The 20,824-nt window shown below is 37.4% G+C and overlaps 2 protein-coding genes across 5 annotated transcripts; both read right to left on the bottom strand.

Annotated features, from left to right (window-relative positions):
- Positions 1 to 1,073: 1,073 nt before the first annotated feature.
- On the bottom strand, positions 1,074 to 3,846 carry LOC115690134 (uncharacterized). The gene is made up of 3 exons (XM_030616390.2): positions 3,364 to 3,846; positions 2,639 to 2,768; positions 1,074 to 1,627 (listed from the first exon to the last, which is right to left on the bottom strand). Exons 1-3 carry the CDS (start codon positions 3,763 to 3,765, stop codon positions 1,401 to 1,403), a joined length of 759 nt encoding a protein of 252 aa, XP_030472250.1. The 5' UTR covers positions 3,766 to 3,846; the 3' UTR covers positions 1,074 to 1,400.
- A 1,454-nt stretch (positions 3,847 to 5,300) lies between these two features.
- On the bottom strand, positions 5,301 to 19,412 carry LOC115690133 (uncharacterized). 4 transcript variants are annotated; one of them, XM_030616388.2, is made up of 10 exons: positions 19,116 to 19,412; positions 12,696 to 12,937; positions 11,800 to 11,887; positions 10,906 to 10,951; positions 10,005 to 10,080; positions 8,662 to 9,025; positions 7,720 to 7,969; positions 7,084 to 7,326; positions 6,887 to 7,006; positions 5,301 to 5,800 (listed from the first exon to the last, which is right to left on the bottom strand). In XM_030616388.2, the coding sequence occupies exons 3-10, from the start codon at positions 11,815 to 11,817 to the stop codon at positions 5,352 to 5,354; spliced, it is 1,566 nt and encodes a 521-aa protein (XP_030472248.1). In that variant the 5' UTR covers positions 11,818 to 11,887; positions 12,696 to 12,937; positions 19,116 to 19,412; the 3' UTR covers positions 5,301 to 5,351. The 4 variants fall into 4 exon arrangements, with proteins under 4 accessions (XP_030472248.1, XP_030472243.1, XP_030472249.1 ...); XM_030616383.2 differs by having other exon boundaries at positions 11,786 to 11,887; positions 19,116 to 19,411; XM_030616389.2 differs by lacking the exons at positions 11,800 to 11,887; positions 12,696 to 12,937; positions 19,116 to 19,412 and having other exon boundaries at positions 8,662 to 9,037; positions 10,906 to 10,938.
- Between the last annotated feature and the right edge of the window lie 1,412 nt (positions 19,413 to 20,824).

Below are 20,824 nucleotides of genomic sequence, written 5' to 3'. Positions count from 1 at the left end.
CTGGCGGGCCTTACCAATTTCCAACACGAATTGACACGCTTACATTCAATCGTGTTACAAAATCCGAAAGTAACACGCGTCGTCACTAATTTAATATGCACAGTACTTTCTAACGACGACTCGACGTGTTTTACAAAATCCGATTATGACGCGTAAACACAGATTGCCAAGTGAGATGAAGCTCTCAATGGAGATGTTGCAATCCCCTTATTCTGACCCGTATGTCGAACCGATCACAACGTGAATCCAAAATTTCGAGCTCTTATGGCACATCCGCACCTACGAAATGAATGTTCATTGCGGGTGCCACTACGGCAAGCCCCCATTCGTGCATAGACGTTGCCGGTAAGACCGTATTAGTTATTATTGTTTTCCTTTTTTATAATATAACATATTCCGACTTTTTTAGCTCGACTAATCTTTACGAACATACACAAATTACCCATTCATGTGCATTGAATAAGGCTCTACGTATCATATCTTGAAAGTTGTCCACTTCCATTTTCAATTAATTGTCTCAATGTAGTAGTTTCATATCGCGATAATATCATGACAAGGTATTTATATTTTTCTATTAAATATATATATCTTATGAGGAAACAATTATGATTCTTTCTTTTTTTTTATCATTAGCAAAAGGAGTGAACATAGATGTGAAATAAATATGAACAAAAATTATCAAAGACAGGATGAGAAAAGTTCAACGCAAATGTAGCAGTTATAAGAGACTTTAGGGATAAGATTAGAGTCAGTAGACCTTGTAAAAGCAAATATATAGTCATTATCTAAAATGGATTCTAAAGGAGTCGTCACAATAGCTTGGATAGGGTAAAATTTCTCTAAGGAAAAAAGGAATACGAAAGAGGAAAGGAAACTGCTGACGAGGTCAAATCTTTGCAGTATCCATGAAGTTCGACCGAAGGAAGTTTCTCAGTTTCTGAGAAACAACACACGTTTGCACCATCATAAGGGTCAAGACCAGCTAATCAAGCAAATTTGTCAGTCTCGGCTAGAAGTTCTTTTTGGATATTGTTCGAGAAATCATCGTAAAGTCACACCAAATACACATGATGTTGTCCCCCGGTGAATGCTTGACGTGATCAATTTCTTCATTGGAAGCATCCAACAACAATTGACAGGTTCAAAGCTTTTACTTCTTCGCAAGACTACAAGACAAAACATATGAAGTCTCTCTGGCCCTGGAAACGTCAAACTGGTGAAACTACCCCGGAGCCTCGCGGATCCCCGACGTAGTCGCCCGATAGAGACCTGAGTTATTTAGAAATGCCTCGACGTTATTTGACAATTAGCCCATGGTAATTGCAAAACCAAGGGCACCTCGATCTGCAGCACTCTCGACATCTCAAACGTGCACAATAGGGGATGGAGCTTCTTTGTGCCTACGCCTCTGCAGGCTCCACACTCTCCGATTTTGTCGACATGACCTTACATATCGGAATGGCATCATTCTTGCTCAAAAGCTCCACGGATGGATGAAATTCAACATCATGCATGAAAATTCTATCTCCAATGTCTAGATTGCTGACATCAACCTCAATCTTTGAAGGAATGTGCTCTGCTGGGCAAGTAAACTTTAGACTGGTTCTTATTGCGTTCAGATAGCCCCCTGTTTTGCAGCAAATAGGTACAATAAATTTAAGAACATAAGCAACGTATGACAGAATGTAACATCAAATGGGCCATTACTAAATTAAGAATTATTGAGTGCCTAGATTTCCAGGAAGAATATCCCAAACTGACATTACCAAATCCTTAGAAATAAGGAAACCGGACAACATTCTAGAAAAACTCAAAACTTTCCAGATTAAAGATTCCCCAACAAATAAAGTAATAGAGGCTTGCAACTGCACATTCATTAAAGTCACCTATAGTAGCCTCACAAAATGAATTAAATTAATGAAGCGGGTCCATCATCACCCTTTATTGCAATACCACCAATCCAGAGAAAATTGTGCAAATAAACAAAATGTGAAAGATTGTAGTGAAACAGCCCCATTTTCCATTCCCCTTCTTAAGCGGCCACAAGAGAAGATACCGGAACACATGCTCAAGCTATCCCCCAGTTCCTAAAAAAACCCCCACCCATCTTTCGTCTTTTCCTCAAAAATGAAAAGAACAATAAAGAAAAAGAAAAACACTACTTGCTAATACCGACATTCCTACATAGCAAGGTATTTAAACAACCTTTGCAAAGAGCAACCGACAACATAATTCGGTCACCCAGAGTAATGCTGCTTTAGTGAAGCTCACTGCATAAACAGAGTCTCACTATTTGCAAAGAAATGCAACATCATGTCCAAATGCTTACTAGATCAAGAACCAATTTCTTTACAAACCAATTCAAAACCAAGTTTCTCCCGTCAACACAATGAAAAAATACGCTATTGCACTTCATGCATGTAATTGACTCTGGGAAATTCAACCATTCCAACTGAAACAACTCAGCATAAACTCTTCAAATATTACCTCGGAAAGAAGCATTTACAATACAGGAAAAAGAAACAAAACCATGGATCCTATAAGTTCAAAAATATTGAAAAGCAAGAATTGCATTCATTGAGAAATTTCCTAGTCTGGCCTCAAACTTAATACAACCACAAAGTTATAGGATCCTTACCTTTCTTCAGACCAGGACAAACTTCCTCTCCTTTGAAAACAACAGGCACATCAACCTTCAACTTTGATCCCTCATCAGCCCAAACGAGCACCAAATTCAATATCTTGCCTGTCTCCTCATCCCTATGAACCTACAAAACCAACAGGACATGCATCAATTCTCAACCAATCACTAATTTCAATAACATTCTCAATTCAACGGTCACCGCCATTTATCTCCATTGCTTATTCAAGGGTTCTACAAGTCCTGATAGAAGCATCCGCATAGGGCCTTGCCGGACCAAATCGGCTTGCAACTGTGTCTACATAATTAGATGAACGGCTACTGTAAACTTCAGACTCATTCATATTTTATGTTCGTCCATAAAAAACGACTGATTTGCTTTTAATTTGCTCATAACGATGCTCGAGTTGTAGCAATGTTTGGTTCCCCCAAACAATAAATGCTACCAGACAATCATGTCTACTAACTTGATCTTAGCTCCAATACAATGTGTTTCTCTTTTCATCTGTATTGTTAGAATTCAAGCCTTTTGCTTGTAACCATTCTAGCTAACTGGGATCAACTATACATACTGAAAAGCAAAAACCATGTCTTCTTTTGGTTATTCCGAAAAGCAAAAAGTTCTACTTCGATATCTGCTTTCCCTGTAAGCAATTCTATCCAATGGCATCCAAACGCAAAACTTCTCGCGACCGATCGCGGTCGGAGCGCACGACCCTCACCTTGACCGGGAGAACTTTCCCGGACTCGAGCAGGGTGGACGACCCGGACCCGGCCCGAATCTGGAGCCCGAAGGTCGTGGAGCAGAAGAAGGGGAGCCTGACGGAGCTGAGGATGGACTTGATCTGCCTCCTCTCCGTCGTCAGCAGGTACTTCCTCGAAGGAGGCCGCGCGCCGCCGGGGTCCTTGTCGAGGAGGCTCTGGGCGAAGACGACGGTGGGGATGCGCCCCTGGGCTCTGTCCCTGCTCGCGACCCTGCTCCCGCTGCACTCCCGGGGGATGGCCTGGATGGTGTGGTACGGGGAGCTCCGCGGCCGGACGAGCGGCGGAGGGGAGCTCAGAGCCGCCGCCCTGAGGCCGTCCGAGGCGGAGGCGGCGGCGGCGGCGCGCCACCACTTGGCCATGGTAGGGGAGCGCGATTGAATTCGGCGACGAAGGGTCGGGTCTTGGGAGTGTGTGATCCAGGGTTTTGGTGCCGGCGGGGGTGGGTTTAGGAAATGGGCCTCCGAAGCTCATAGCTAATTTGGCAAAATCACGAAATGGTCCTGTGTAGTATGGATACTATCCAGTTTTGGTCCCCGTATTTTATTTTATTACAGATTTGACCCATAAATCAATCTTCGCCCACGATTTCAGGACAAATTCGTAGCTTGTTATTCTTTTTTGAGGGTCAATCTTTTTTCTTTATATATCTTTCGTTTTTTTTTTTCCGAAAAAGTAAGCTTAAAAGGCTTTTCCCAGATAAAAAAATAGAGTTAATATCACGAAAAATCGTGACAAATTTACTCCAAACTAATTTTTTGACCACCAAAAATCTCAAACTGCCGCATCTGTAACAAATTTACCCTAAACTAAATTTTTGCCCACCAAAAATTCTAAATTGGTACATTTGTGATAAATTTACTCTTCGTTAAATTGGATTAAAACCGTGAAAAACCACAAACTAATTTACATGTGACAAACGGAAGGTAAAACCCCAAACTAGCACACCTGTCAACCGTCACGTGTCATCTAATTGAGAAATTTGACGGTGAAATTTAACGGAAACTAACGGAGAGTAAAATTGTCATAGATGTACCGATTTGGGATTTTTGGTAGAATTAACCCTTAATAGTACGACAAATCTAGTATTAAAAAATACGAGAAATCTTATTGCATACCTCATTTGATTAACCCTGCAAATTTCCCATCCAATTTCCTATCATGTACTTCGTAAACGTCCCGGGCGATGAGGGATGTAAACGGTTAACTAAATCATGATATCAAACAATATATTCAGGGTTGGGAAATTACCAACACAAAATCAAGACATGAGATAACATAATTCTAGCTACACTAACTACAACAGTCGAACCAAGCTATCAAGTCGATCGATGCCACAATGATCCTATATAGATCACATCAACAGACACAATGCCTAATATAGATGCGCAATATGGAGGGAAGTCGGACAGCGGCACAACAAAGTGATGTGACTAAAGCCATCAAATCGACTTAACGCCGCAATGATCCAAGCCAAACAGAGATTGGCTTGGTTATAATCAAATGATTGCTTCCATTTGATCACAATCATCACAAGTCCTACGACAAGACCATTAATGGCCAACATTAGATGGTCGACTATTGTTCTGCATTCGGCTCCTTGAGCCGATTAGCAAGCAAGATTGCAACTCGCCAAGGGTGACGGAGTGCCATCAAAGGGCTGTGGAAGGCTATGAATCTGGTTGTTTTATGAGATGATCCGCCTCTAAGGATTTCCAATGTTTCTATGACTTTGATACCAACACTAGGGTCCGAAACAGTTCATTGCAAAGTCTGAGCTTCCCTTCACTTCGGCAAAAAATCTCCGTCCCAGAACAAAAGAAAAACATGCGTAATTGCGTGCGCGTGTGCACGCAGAGAGACACAGAGAGAGAGAGAGAGAGAGAGAGAGATAAAATTATCAAAGTTAAACCATTATTTTCAAGGGATATGGAGGATAACGTTACATTCAATCTGAATCGGATGACACTTCTCTGTGAGGCTTCAGTTCAATAACCATTTTAGACAGAGCTTCCGCAAATTCTTCCAAGTCATCCTTTCCAAAACCCCAGCTCCGAACTAACTCAGCCCCAGGAGCTCCTCTGTCAACTCCATACCTTCGCAGATATCCGAGCCTACTTTCCAGGTATGGCAGGATCGCGCTGCTGGAACGGAGCCTAACTGCCATAGGGATCGAATGAACGTCAAGCGAACCTTTTGATGGTGGACCCGCTGTTGGGTTCTCGAAGAGCTCACCGTGCTGGCCCACAACGTTCTTGAAGATGGATGGAAATGGCAAGGGAATTGGAAGAGGAGAATGAGCCACTGATAAGTGGCAGAATTTTGGCCTCATCGGGGCATGCTCATATGCGGCATCTATTGTGTCCTTCACTTCAGAAGCTGATGCTTGATGACCACCTGTAGTAGAATGTAACATCTCTGTATGAGAACAATGACAAATAAGGTCATTTATGCAGTGCAAATAGATATGAGTATACACGTTTTTGCATTCACAGGTCAATAAGGTTGTTTCACAAGACAGTCACGTGGAGTTAACATATTAGTGGAGCACGATCAAAGGAGCGATTGATTTAGGCAGCAATAGTGGATTTAACAGTATTGCCACAAGAGATGTCGTGAACTAAGATTGAAAAGGTCCAAATGGTGTAGAATAAGAGAAGAAGTTGAACTTTGGAGTTAAAAAGTCAAAATCCACAAATAAAAGGAACGTAAGGGAGCGACAAATTTTTCTCTGCTATCTATCTGCAGCAACCAGTGAACAACACTCAATTCATCATCCTTCCGGTCTATGACTCAGAAGGCATTTCAATGAAGGTGTGAGAATTTGCAGAAGAGAAGTTCCATAGAATAGTTTTCTTTACACTTCAAATGTGAATATGTGCCTTGAACTCAAAACTCCCTAAGCATTATACTTGGAGCTTAATGCATCACCAATTTCCCACTGCAGAAACTACTGTTAGACTAACAAGTGAACTCCATTGATTCTTTGAGAATGAGGAAAACATGAACAATTAAGCCCTCTAACTCACATGGAAAGCTTGATGGTTCTCTTCAACGCATCCTTCTCCCTTGGAGGTAATATCTCCCTACAACTATAAATTCAAAATTACTATTCATCCATCTTGTCTACTCCATTTTCAGACAAAATTCTAACATTTTCTTACCAAAGCATCCAATCATTCCTAAACCGTCCCTACTGGATATTGTTTTCATTAGCTTGACAAGTAGGAAAAAACCTATAATTGTAAGAAGACCCTGTTTTGGACTTAGATCCCAAGCTTTCAACCCCAAATATGTATTGCCCTGATGACAAGCCGTCTAAATACCAAAAGAAGTAAACTAACGAATGAAAGCTTAAGAGCCCATCAGCAGTGCAGATATCAGAAGCACAGGACAACATCGACAATCTTCCTATGGTGTCAAGAGAAACATCGCCACCAAATACAAAATGACATGCCTCAGAGCACGAATTTTCAACGGTACCTGGCCCAAGAACTCCATGAATGGTCATAGTTTCCACAGCCTGCAAGTCTTCCGCATGCTCTGCTATCTCAGGCGTCACTGGATGCAAATGGTTGAGCAATCTTTCTCCAGCCTCTTTCCCTGGATTTCACAATCTGATAAGTTACTGAGTTCAGTGATCAGTAAGTCAGACTCAATGGGGCTATTAAGATGTGTACCAGTCAAAGAAGGTGCAGGCATGGCCATGTCCAGAATAGCCACCTTATTTCTCCTAGACTGTCCCGATAGTATTTGTACAACATCACCGACATCCACAGCACCAGACACATAATGCAGATCGGCAGTGGGCGCAAGAGATCCCATCCTAAAAGGCAAACTAATAGAGTGTAGAGCAGCAGCGTAAATGGCACTACAGTGGTATGGCTTCTCATCCTCGATGCAAAAGAAGGAGGATGCTCTACCTTCAAATTAACAAAAATAGAAGATTAGTCAATTATAGTTAGGCATACAGACCGTTTCCACATGTGCGTTTGCAGTTGTCTCTCGAAGAGAGAGGGACTAGGGTAGACAAGCAATCTAGTATGCAAATATCGTCATCCTGACACAGAGACAAGACCGGGGAAATGGCAGACTTGGACTTACAATTTATGAGCATGTAAATAGCAAAAGAGATCGAGTGCTATCGTAAGCAGTTTTCATCTTAGAAAGTGTTATCAATCAATATGATTTTTGTTCAGAATGTTAAAGGGTAAAAATGACAATTACAAGTATACATTGCAAATATGTGTCCATCCTTACTCCAAATGCAGACATAAGGTGGTTTTTATTTTTGGATCAGACGGACATAGGCTTACTTGTACTTAAGGAAGGTAAACCAACTGGCACAACAAGATTACAGAAAGATGCAAGCTGCGAAAATGAAACTGCATCATGCAGACTCCTCAAGATGGTTTGCTTCCGCTTTCCAAGGTTTACATGAGACTCGGAAGCCCGAAGCGCATAGAGCAAAACAGGTGTGTTAGAATATTCATCAGCAATGTTCTCCAATAATTCTGAAGCTACAGCTGAGAAACCTCCAGAATCATCAACCATAAATTGGAAACCCTGTCCAAATCACAAGGAAATATATATTGAACGATACATACAAGAGGACATACCTAAAATAGCTCTAATCAACTATACATGCATTAGTTATTGAATGACATATACAAGGGACATGTCAAAAACGGCTCCAAGCACGCATTGACTTGCGAAGAGAGTTCAAGGAATCACTGCACAAGAACTCAGTAGAACGTGATGAAATTTACTCAAGCAGAGTCCCGGCAAGAAAGTAAATGGAACTCAACAAGTCATAGAATCAAGTCTATCTTCAATAGAAGATGCTATAAGAGTGAAAAGAAATGTACTCTTTCCTAAGTATAAGGCACATAAATGAAAATATAGTGCAGGTAAAAGATGTTTCTTGTAATTCAACAATAAATACAGTGCAGATAATTGATGCAAAAAATCCTAAAGACGAATCTAAAAGATTCATCCCAAGACTATAAACATTTTTTCTTTTGTGGGGGGGGGTAGGTAATAAAGGAATAGATTGAAATAAGAATTTTAAGTACACCAGAAATGTACAGGGAAAGGAAGAAGGAAAGAAAAGCCAAAAAAAAAAAAAAACATCAAAACACTATTTTTCCCTTTTTTGGCCACAACGTCAAAGGACTATTCAAAGACTTTACACTGTACCCTATGCAATCCCATCTTTTTTCCAAGTAGTTCAAAATGGCAGGAATAATATCTCATACCTGAACACGGTCACACTCTTCTACAAAAAAGCGAAACCTCTCAATTATTTCTTCCCCTTGCAAACCATGAGATAAGGCATCCCTTCCAATTCCATAATTGTCAAATTCCCAAGCATCCATCCACAATCCACTTAATTCATACAAACTCTGAGAATGATAGTGGACTTTTGAGAAGTCTGTCCAGAATTGAACACCCTTATCCAAGTTTTCGACAATATCCTTATCCTGATATTCTCCTTGAAGTCCACTCTTATCCACAGGTCTATCATTTATATTAGTTGACTTGTCCTGCTCTTCATACAAACTTTGCAAGAACAGGTTCTTCCTATGACGTTCAGCTGTATGAGTGGATACACCAGCAGTCCTACACATCAGTCTTCATATACTCAATATGATCAAAAAGCAGATTAGACTAAAGATATAGGTGATCTGCATCTTTACAGTGAAATAAACATGAGAAGTATAAAAAAAAAAAGGCGAAACATGGCTTGCAATCAGAAAGCCTCATCAATTAACTAGAAGGTCATCATCAGCAGAACAGAATCTTAATTGTTGGATTGGATGGAACAGAGAACATCTACTTAAGTACAACAAAAAGAGATTACAAATAATATAGACAAAATGCCACAGAAGAAAATCAAGATATCAAACCTATAAGTAAGCCAATTCAAGGTAGGAGAAGACAATGACGGATCACTAGCCACAGATAAAAGATCGAAAGGGAAAAAGAAGAGAAAAATCTCTAGCATATTTTGACAAGAATAGAGCTCTTTTTTCCTTGTGGCATGGAGCTCCATATTCCTGTCGTAGCAAGTTCTGCAAATAGTTGTCTCTATTTGCCAAAAGAGATCACATTACTCCACAAACTTGAAAGCTGTAGAATATACTCATTCACACAGAGTAACCCTAGATAACAATGAAATTAGTATAAGCATAGCCATTAAAAATGCAAATAACTACAAATAACTCTAAAAGACAATCAAGGCATAATCACAGGCACAAACAGCGTATAGCACAATGAACATCACAAACTTGAAGAAATAATTCTTTTTGCCATACCATATAGCTTGTATTTAGTTATAATTTACAAAAAGTATCTTAGCTAACAGTAATTACATAGTGGATGCAAAATCCTCCACTTCGGCTAATAATTTTCATAGATGGATCATGAAATGCCATATGACAAGCAGGGTAATCGAAGATGATTAAGAAAATTTATCTTTTTCCACAATTATACAAAACTTTACCAAAAACGACATTATCCTGCTCATGAGTATCCAGATTGACAAGAACTACTCAGTGCTTGAGCTGCTAAAGCCAAAAATTAGCGCCAGAATTCTCACCACGTAGTGACATCCGATGCAGTTGTCGGTTCATGGTTGTACAATGTACCATGTGAACTCATAGATCCAAGGGAGCCTGCATGTCAACATCCCAGCCCAATGGAATTAGAATAATGGCACAAAACTTAAAAATTCTTGCAAGACCACAATGATAGATCGCAAACCTCTTATCCAACATCTATTAGTAACAGTTTTCATTGAGCAGTTAAGAAGCAAAAGACAATTGCATAGACATGGAGAGAACAGAATTACTAAGTTCAAAAGTTCTTCATAAATTTTATTCATTAACCGGTACATGCAGGATGCACATTTTTCCCTTCCCTTCTTTTCACTCAGAATGGCATCAAAGACCTTCCAAGATATATTGTAAATAATTTAACAATTTAATTATGGCGTCAACAATTTGATCTTAACAACGAACTAAAGGTGAACGCTGAAAACAATTGCCGGTCTCTATATTTATGGTTGTAATACCGACTCTCTCAGTACAATTATCTGTATAACTGCACACAAGAATCTAGAGTTGAAGTATGCAAAGTGCAATTATATTTATCTTTGTCTACCTCTATTTGTCTACCTCTATCACAAGACTCGATGGAACAATCAGGAATTAAAGACCAAGAAAAAAAGGTATTGAAAACAAATCATTGTAATAGTTAAACTGAACAGATTGACGTGTATGAGGGAGCTAATCTTTTAAGACTTATTCTAGACGGAACATGATGAGGGACATCTTGACCTCTTCGCCATGTTCCGCATGGTAGAATTATTTCACTTTGTTAAGGCTCCTACTCAACTTCTCATAGCAGATTTTTCACATCTGACTAGTCATTTCTAATCATATTGTCAACGTCCCGTATATATAAGTCAATTGAGAATAAAATGATAAAAAATCGAGTACCTTGTAAGTCTATGGAAACCAGACGAGGAGTGTAACTTAAAATTCCCTGCAAAATGTTCAATGAACGAAATTGTGAGCACATCATCTCTGAAATATCAGAAGGATTTAAGATAATGAATAGGGGAAAATTCTTGAAGAGATGGAATCTACATAACTTTAACATGAGATGAAACTAACATTAAAAACTACTCCTCGAAGAAGCTAAAGACAAAACAACCTTGTGAGAGGAAAAAAAATCCCACGGTCTTAGAATGTCAACCAGAAGTAATTAGTCGGCCATTAAACCACTTGCAACAAAATGGTAACTAAGGCTTGTCTGGAGTAGCATCTACTTTTTGCTTTTTTGCTTCTTAAGAATCTAGTTGCTCATGCATTTCTTTAATCTTAAGCAACTGCAACTGTCATAATATACAAATGTTGACAAGTAGATTCAAATATAATTTTTTCACAATTCTTTAAAATTTGAATAATATTTTAAATTTCCACAAGAAAGAGAGAAAGTAGCTTTTTCGTTATTTCAGTCAAAACAAACAGACCCCAACTTTAGTATTAGATTGCATCACTTATAATCATGAACACTCAAAAGTTTCAAAATAGCGGATGATCTTCACAGAGAAATATTATACGTTGGTCCTGATACAAAACAAGAACATCTGGACACTTATTAAGTGTATATCAAACCATCGTCCTCAACAAATATACTAATCAATGATAAAACAAAAATGACATAGTTTTACTAGTACAAAGTACAACCATGCAAACTAAACCATCGTCCTTCGACCAAAAAAAAAAACTAAACCATCGTCCCACTTGTTCATTACAAACCACCAAGCAAATCTTAAAGTAGCTTCACAGCAGAAGTCAAGCAAACAAATTTCACCTGTTGTGTCTCACCAGTGCGATAGAGAACATCCATATCTAGGTGCTGCTTCTTAAAGACAGAGTCGGCATAGGGATCCTCAGCCAGTCCTAATAATTCATCCTTCAGCATGGAACATAAAGTTATCAGAACATACTAGAAGCGAAGCGAAGCACTTACCATCATATAAACAGAAAATTGACGTAATTCATAAATTATACTTTGCCCAAGTTACAAATTTAATCGAATTATACTTCATGTGATCAACAGGAAAATAAATCATCCATGAAGAGCTGGTATCCTTTAAGAACTAAAAGCAAACACCTAGCGTGACAACTCAATGCAACAAAGTACACACACTCCCATGCTCCATTGAAATTTCCAGGGGAAGAAACACTAATGGGAGGTCTAGGACGGATTTAAGGAAAGGGTTTATCGAGGCATCTAGCTATCTCTTATTGGGTACAAAACAAGACCCAAACAAGCATCCACTCGCAGTTTGAAACGTCACTTTGTAAATCAATCTTGTAAACCAGTCTCATTTTAGCAGGAAATGGTTCCCCGGGAAGCAAGCAACAATTCTGACTCGGTGGAATATCAGCAACAAATCAAATTTCAGCAGGAGAGCTCATCCTAACTAACATGTCAGGATCATTGCGCAACGGAAAACAAAGAGTTCCCATCTTCATCATACTTTGCGGGCGTGCTTTTGCGAACCCAACGTGGCACTTCAAAAGTACTTCTCGCCAGCATCGCCAGACGCAGAGATAGAGTACAGGACAGTTACCCACGAGTGTTCTCAAACTACCAGCGAACGAAGTATCGTTACCAAAACAGATGTACAATGAAACCCAAGACCGGAAAGAAAAATGAAACAACAAGAGAACAGAAGAAAGCGACTAAGAAGAAGAAGAAGGAGAAGGAGAAGCACCTGGAAGTTCCAGAAGTGAGAGCCGACGAAATTAGCGAAACCCCCGACCTGTACCATGACGACTTCTTTCATTGCTGCGTGGTGATGGGAGTTTCCTCAGATGGGCGCAACAGGAAATTTGAACTTTTTTGCTGGGGGGTTTCAAGCTTCTTGTTCTTCCTTCTTCTTCTTCTTCTTCTTCTGTGCTCTTTCGGGTTTAAGCCGAGCGGGGACTGTCGAGCGGGTCGCGTCTTTCGGCGTTTCTGAACGTGAGGGAGGCAGAGCCCCGGAAGGGACCAGCGAGAAAACGAAGGCAAAAGCAGCGGAAATTACGATTTTATCCTCAGTGAAAGTGAAAATACGGAAATAGTCTCATACCTGTGGCTTAATGCGTAATATAATTTCTAAATTTTTAATTTATTTAACGTGGCTCTTAAAATTTAGCCTAATACTCAATATGGCCCCGAAACTTTTAATTTAATCATTGTAATCCCTAGACTTTTGGTACATATTTATTGTAGTCCCTGAATCATATGAAAATATTCAATGTACTCTTTACATTAATTCAAGATTAGGGATATAATGAGCATTTCATATAGTTTAGGAACTGAATTAAACATATACCAAAAGTTCAGGGACTATATTGAACAAATTAAAATTTTAAGGACCATATTGCACATTAAGCCAAAGTTCATGAACTATTTATGTCATTTTCCCTAATAATAAACCCACAAGTTTCGCACTCATTGTTGAAAAAAACTAAACGAAAACCTTTCGATTTAAAATTTTATATAAGAGATGCCTAAAATTATATTTTGAAACCATAAAAACTATGCTGCCACCAAATACTATATTGAATTGTATCTCTTAGTCGATATCCTATATAAACACATGTAGAAATATCAACTCTTTTTTTTGTTGTTGAGAGAATTAAAATCAGTTCACTAATTGATTTTTCTCAATTGTGACATATTGGAATATAGTCGAACCAACTCAATAGGATTAACGTTCTATTGAGCTTCCAATAGTCATAAACTATTAAATCACTTTACATCTTGACTCTACATAGCCCTTTGTGGCATTTTCATAAATTTTCAATACCCACACCAAGTCGCATTTTGAAAAATCACGGTTTCGAGTGTCGCAATCCTCCCGACAGGCGTGTGAAGGAAATACAGATTTAGAAATAATGCCAAGTTGGGGACTAACGGTCCTCAATTGGTAGGTTCTTCCAAACCTTTATATTGCGTGACGTTGGGAAACTACAATTGAAATAGATATATCTATAAAGTCTAAACTAATTTGGAGTCGTCACTAGCTTATTGGGGCCGGCTGTCCAGCTAGGAACAAAATGAGATAATTAGGAACAAAATGAGATAACGGAGGATATCTCACTTTCAACACAACTAGAGAATCTAGGGACAAGGACATGATTACTCTAATTGCCTAATTATTACACTTTCGGTACCTTAACTTGATTGATTTGTTACTGAAGAGATTCGTGCAATCTCTAACCATTTTATTATTCTAAGCCACGAAACGATATCTATGCTTGAGCGTGCAATCAGTAAAGAGTGAACAATCACAACCAATGCGATAAAAGTAAAGTGTAGGAAAGCAAACTTAATAAAGCACCAAGCATAGAATACACATGGTCTTATTATTAAGCTCCAAGACAGTAATCCCATGAGCTAAATTCTAATTGAGTCCAATTTCTAAACTAAAAGACTAATCTATTGAGGATAAATTATATCAAAGATACTCACTAAAATCCCTAAACTAAATGTATGTTAACTAAATGAAAGGCTAAATCTAATACTAAACTCTAAGGTTGCGTTCAGTCTTTCGAATTCGAATTGGGATAAAATAAAATAAGTTGAGATTAGAAATCCTTCAAATATCTTTCAAATTATAGAAAATCCCCTCGTATGTTTGATGCAACCTATTAAAATCTTTAAAATTCCTCATTTATAGCCATTTTTTTTAGAATTTTTTATTAAAATTTGAAAATGGGGATCGGGCTTGGCCCAAGCCTAATTCATTACCCTCTTTTTCTTCATTTTGTTATACCTAGAGGTGGTAAATGGGTCAAGAACCCATACATTAATCCATATTTAATGATTATGGGTTATAAATGGGTTGAGTTTAGTTTAAAAATAGATTTAAATGGGTCATTAATGGGTTACTTATTAACTTAGGGTGCACATGGCAACGATTCTGTGCCTGGGAACTGATTCTGCTAAAAAATGATTCTTTTTTATTCTGTACCCGGGAACTGATTTCGAGCATTTAGGGTGCGCATGGCAACAATTCTGTGCCCAGGAACTAATTCTGTTCAGAAATGATTCTTTTTTATTCTATGCTCGGGAACTGATTCTGAGTATTTGAAGGCGTTTGGTAACGGCCCAAAATTTCCATTCCTGAAATAGTAAAAGAACAGAAATATGTTTGGTAACAGCATAAAATTTCTTTTTATTAATAATATTTTAATATTTCTTTCTTTTTTTCTTTTCTTTTTTTCTTCTCCTCCTTCTTGGCCATGGCCGGTAAAATATTTTTTTTTATTTTTTTTGGCCATGGCCGGTAAAATAATTTTTTAATAATTTTTTTATTAAAATATTTTACTAAAAATATTTTTATTGAAAATATTTTTTTCTTTTTTTTCACCATGGCCGGTAAAATATTTTTTTTATAAATATTTTTTCATTAATAATAATAAAAAATATTATTATTGAAATTATTATTTTTATTTTTTTTGCCATGGCCTGGTTGCTGGCCATGGCCGGTAAAATATTTTTTTTATAAATAAATTTTTTTATTAATAATTTTTTTATTAAAATATTTTAATAAAAAATATTTTTATTGAAAATATCTTTTTTTTTTTGCCATGGCTTGGTCGCTGGCCATGGCCGGTAAAATTTTTTTTATTAATAATATTTTTTTATTTTTTTTCACCACGGCCTGGTCGTTGGCTTTGGCGGGTAAATTTTTTTTATTAATAATATTTTTTTATTAAAATATTTTAATCTCGCCAGATATGGCGAGGGTGGCCCCCGCGCCGGACATTAGAAGCTACATTAAAAATCAAGAAAAAGAAGAAGAAAAAACTGATTCTCATTTTTGTTTCCAGAATCAAGAAGCTACTTTTTTTTATTCTTGATTCTGCTCTAAAACTGATTTTGGGCATAAATTTGCAAGAATTTGTGCCCAGAATCAAAAAATTAAACAAACGGATTTCTATTCCCAAACTGATTCTGGGAACAAAAGAACAGAATCAAACACTATTTGACTAAAGGCGTTTGGTAACGGCCCAAAATTTCTATTCCTGAAATAGTAAAACAATAGAAATGTGTTTGGTAACGGCATAAAATTTCTTTTTATTTATTAATAATATTTTAATAATATTTTAAATATTTTAATATTTCTTTCTTTTCTTTTTTTCTTCTCCTCCTTCTTGGCCATGGCCGGTAAAATATTTTTTAATTAATAATACTTTTATTAAAAATAATTTTTTAATTTTTTTGGTCATGACCGGTAAAAAATTTCTTTATTAATAATACTTTTATTAAAAAATAATTTTATTATTATTTTTGGCCATGGCAGGTAAATTTTTTTTGTTAATAATATTTTTATAAATATTTTATTGAAAATATTTTTTTTATTTTTTTTGCCATGGCAGGTAAAATATTTTTTTATTAACATTTTTTTATTAATAATATTTTAATAAAAAATATTTTTTTCCTTTTTTTTTCCATGGCCGATAAAATTTTTTTTTATTAATAATATTATTTTTTCATGGCCTAGTCGCTGGCCATGGCTGGTAAAATAAATTTTTTTTTTGTTCATGGCCGGTAAAATATTTTTTAATTAATAATATTTTTTTATTAAAATATTTTAATCTCGCCAGATACGGCGAGGGTGACCCTCGCGCCGGACATCAAAAGCTACATTAAAAACCAAGAAAAAGAATAAGAAAAAAAAATTGATTCTCATTTTTGTTCCCAGAATCAAGAAGCTACTTTTTTTTTATTCTTGATTCTGCTCCAAAATTGAGTATGGGCACAAATTTACAAGAATTTGTGCCCAGAATCAAAAAATTTAACAAACGGATTTCTGTTCCAAAACTGATTCTAGAAACAAAAGAACAGAAATTTTCACTATTTGGCCAGTTGCCAAACAGGCCCTTAATGGATCTTCAATGGGTATTAAATGGGTTATAAATGGGTTACCCAATAAGCTTAATTGAAATTTTCAATTTTTTTAATTTTCGAATTTTTATCATTTTTATATTCTTTTTCTTTTTCTTTTTCTTTTTCTTTTTTTCTTTTCCTTTTTCCTTTTCTGTTTTTCCTTTTTCTTCTTCCCCTGCCGGTGGCTGACCACAGGCGAGGGACAAGCTCACCGGAGGCCGGCGCTAGCCTCGGCCTCGCCAAGGCGAGCTCATCCCTTGCCTGTGGTTGGCCACCGGTGGGGGAAGAAGAAAAAATAAAAAAAGAAAAAAAGAAAAGGAAAAAAGAAAAAAAAAGAAAAGAAAAAATAATTAAAATATGATTTTTTTAAAAATAAAAATATTAAAATGAGTGCACAGAGGAAAATATGATTTTTCATACTAAATGACAAATAAATATTTTCTAGTTCATTTCCATGTTTCAGCCAAATATCGAAAAATAGTGTCATTTTTCTAAAAAAAAATTTCCAAAAATGTTATATTTTCCGTGAAACAAACAGAGCCTTAATTTTTTAAAAGATTTGTATTGCATGAAGATGTTTCGGCAATACAATTTTTTAAAATAATTATTAGAAATAAGCTTTCCTAGATTTAGTTAAATGGGTCAGGTTGGGTATGAGTCAAGATTTTTGTCTTGTGATAAATGGGTTATAAACGGGTTAAATGGGTCAAGTTGGGTCAGACCATTTATGACCTGACCCAAACCCGACCCGACCCGACTCACCCGTTTATCAAGTCTAGTTATACCCAGTGTTTGCTCATCTCCCATTCCCAAACTCAGACTCTTCTTTTTGCTATTATAAACCTTCAAGTTTGTTCGTTTCGCGAAAAATGTAATGCATTTGGTAAATATTTTCTGGAAAGTTATTTTCCTAGAAAATGACAATATTTTCCGGTGTTCAGTTGAGACTTGAAAATAAATTAGAAAATATTTTCCGTTGTTTGGTAAAGAAAATCCTCACTACCCTCTTTTTAATAATATTTTTATTTTATTTTATTTTATTTTCAATAAAGTCGAATTTTTAATTAGTTTTTATTTTTGAATTTTGAATTATTTAATAATTTTTAATAATTCTTTTTTTCTCTTTTTTGGCTTTTCTCCTTTGCTGGTCGCCCATGGCGACGCTCAATGACTGACCAAAGGCAAGGCTCGCCCTCGCTCGCCCAAGGCCAGCGAGCTCGATCTTCGCCTTGGCAAGGCCTCACTTCGGTGATGCTCGGCCATGCCTTGTCGATCTTGAGCGAGGTCAAGCCTTGCCTGAGGCCGGTCACCGGCCGTGGCCGGCGATCGGTAGAGGAAGAAGAAAAGCGAAAAAGAAAGAAAAAATAATTAAAAATTAGTTTTTTTTAAAAAAAGGAAAGTAAAATAAAAAGTAAAATCTATTTGATGAAAGAAAGTGAGGTGAAAGAAGATATGGAAAATGTTTTCTGTTTTCTGAAAAGCGGAAAATATTTTCTCACTTTTGAAAGTGTTTTTTACATTGATGGAAAATGTTTTTCTTGACTAGTTTATTTTTCGTAAACTGAATGCCCGAAAATCCGGAAAAAGTTTTTCTGGAAATTATTTTTCGTGAAACGAACGGAGCCTAAAGCTTCACTGAGCCAGAAACATTCGGACCTTTCATTGAAAATACTCCTATCCACCTCCAGCCATCCGCCATTCGTTGCGCACAATAATAATTTGGCCGTGACACACAGAATATGAAGATGAACACTGGAACATAACCAAGACGAAATTCACCGGAAAATATTACCGTATGTCAGTGGTTTCCGACCCTATTCCTCACCAATATCAGCCATTAAACAACATCTCAGGATCACACAGAACATAGAACAAGAGGGAACAAGAAGATATGGTCAATTTTTACACGGCAACATTGGAATAGAGCATGGATCTCACTAAACAGCAAAACGAGAAGTTCCTATGACGTAAGATTAACCGAAACGTACTTCAAGTAATAAAATAAAAAAAAAAACAGAGACAAATTTATACTAATTCGGTTCTGGCATTTCATCGAACAGATGCGGTGCATCCAAACGAGAAGCAATTTTCTGTCGTCTCAAACTCAGCTTCAAGGCCTGACTGAAACGAGAATAACAAATAACGTTCAACGAAATCGGCTCATCCAGACCCGACACATGCATGAACTGAACAAATCGAGATTCGGCTTAGACTTTGACTGAAACAGGGCAGCATAAGGAAAACGGGTTACCTGGATTTTTTAGCTAGCCGTGACTGCAATGAGCGTACGATTTGGCGATTGAAGCTTCTACAAGCGTTCACAAACGAAAATCTGACTAGCGGAGAAGATTCAAACGAGACTTGGGCGGCCAAAAACCGAACCGAACAGGAGCGATGCGGTAGTGGCTACCGGCGACGGTTTGCGTCGATGAACAGCGACGAACGGCGGTGTCGAGAAAGAATCGGACGAGAATGGATCTGCTCCGTTACCAGAGAGAATGCTCGATGAAAATGGTTTTTTGAGAAGTCCGAGCGTCCCCAGTCCCACTAATGCAAGTTGGGTCCAAATAATGTAAGATGGACTTAACGGAAGGGCTGGTGCGACTAAGCAAATGACAGAAAAAATATTTTATCTCTTTTTTTTTTTTTTCTATTTTCTAATTTTTTTACTTTTATAAGAATGAATTGATCCCGAGCAAGACCTTAAAAGGCTTAAGGAGAGACAGGGAAAGGGACTCACCGATATGGTGGAGGCTCTCCCTATAAGTTCTCTCCGTATTTCCTCTCTCCAGAGAAGAAAAAGATTTGGAGGGAACTTAGGGGCCTCTTGGATAGTGAAAGTATACATCACGTCAACCTTCAGTTGGCTATTACTGGGCATGCACATATAGTAGCTTCCCGCGCCTAAGATGATAAGAGGGGAAGTTTTGGCTTCCTGCAGATTTACCTGTGCTTTGCACAGTATTTGTCAAACCAGCTTGCAAACCGAAATTTTTTTTTTATCTCTTTTTTTTTGCTGCTATTTTCTATTTGTTTACTTTTATAAGAATGAACGCAAGGATTGCGGACAAAAATTCCGGCCTCGACAATTCAGGCCAAGCTGTAAGTTTACTAAAGATATCTTAAATCCCTGCACACATTTGTTAATGTTCTTGGTGGGCATCTCTTAAGGTGGGGTTGGCCAACTGTGGGCAAACTGGAGGAATAAGCTAAAGCAACTACCTGACCGGTGGCGACAACTAGCAGAAAGCCGGTTGTATTAAAGTGATAAGTATTTCTTGTTCGAGAAATTGGATGCCGAAGAGAAATAAGGCGTGATGCAATCAGTCGTGAATTTTGATGATACGATTCTTGGGATAGACCTAAAAGTGAAGCTCGGCACAGTGTTCCAACTTGCCAGACATTGCATAAGTCTTGTTTTTTTGTCTAGGGACACTAGATCATCACTCCGCGCGTCTTCTTCGAATCAAGTCGTTACGGATCCTCTAATTTCCACACGGTTTCTCTCTAGACGAGACAATTACCGCAAGTTACGGTGAGCATGGTGCGGCTTGATCCAGTTTACCATCGAAAAGGAATCTAGATGCATTAATACAGTTGAAGAAAAGTAAATCTAAACCAGACTAAATTCAATCACTACTAGTGTAAGAAGTTCTTCAACGAGCGGCCCGTCCTTGATTTGATGGTTACTAAGTTCGCTTGTGTTCTAACTTTTCTACTAAATTATCAGTTGGAACCGAACCAAGCCCTATTGTTTTTCTCAATTTGGTTTTGTTTCAAACCACTCAAAACACATTGTTCTTTTATTTTTATTCCTTGTTTTTTTTTCTAATTATTACTCACAACTTCTCAAAATTATATAAGAGCAGTCATTTCGAAAGAAAATAAACAACGGTCACCGCAAATCTCATAATCATATCGAATAAAATTTAAGCGATTTCAAACATGAAATAATAAACC

The sequence above is a fragment of the Syzygium oleosum genome, unplaced genomic scaffold (genome assembly GCF_021117445.2).
Source record: "Syzygium oleosum isolate NSW1041296 unplaced genomic scaffold, Sole_v2.1 Sole_v2.08, whole genome shotgun sequence".
Taxonomy (NCBI): Eukaryota; Viridiplantae; Streptophyta; class Magnoliopsida; order Myrtales; family Myrtaceae; genus Syzygium; species Syzygium oleosum.
This window is presented reverse-complemented; position numbering and strand designations above follow the sequence as displayed.

What these genes read in the sequence shown, in the direction of transcription:
- LOC115690133 (XM_030616383.2), bottom strand. Translation starts at nt 12,767, where the DNA reads ATGAAAGAAGTCGTCATGGTACAGGTCGGGGGTTTCGCTAATTTCGTC. An exon ending in GCACTGGTGAGACACAACAG is followed by an intron (nt 10,952 to 11,785) that starts GTGAAATTTGTT and finishes AACATTTTGCAG; the next exon opens with GGAATTTTAAGTTACACTCC. An exon ending in TCATGGAGTTCTTGGGCCAG is followed by an intron (nt 5,801 to 6,886) that starts GTACCGTTGAAA and finishes ATTCTACTACAG; the next exon opens with GTGGTCATCAAGCATCAGCT.
- LOC115690134 (XM_030616390.2), bottom strand. Translation starts at nt 3,765, where the DNA reads ATGGCCAAGTGGTGGCGCGCCGCCGCCGCCGCCTCCGCCTCGGACGGC. An exon ending in GGAAAGTTCTCCCGGTCAAG is followed by an intron (nt 2,769 to 3,363) that starts GTGAGGGTCGTG and finishes TTGGTTTTGTAG; the next exon opens with GTTCATAGGGATGAGGAGAC. An exon ending in TTGTCCTGGTCTGAAGAAAG is followed by an intron (nt 1,628 to 2,638) that starts GTAAGGATCCTA and finishes GCTGCAAAACAG; the next exon opens with GGGGCTATCTGAACGCAATA.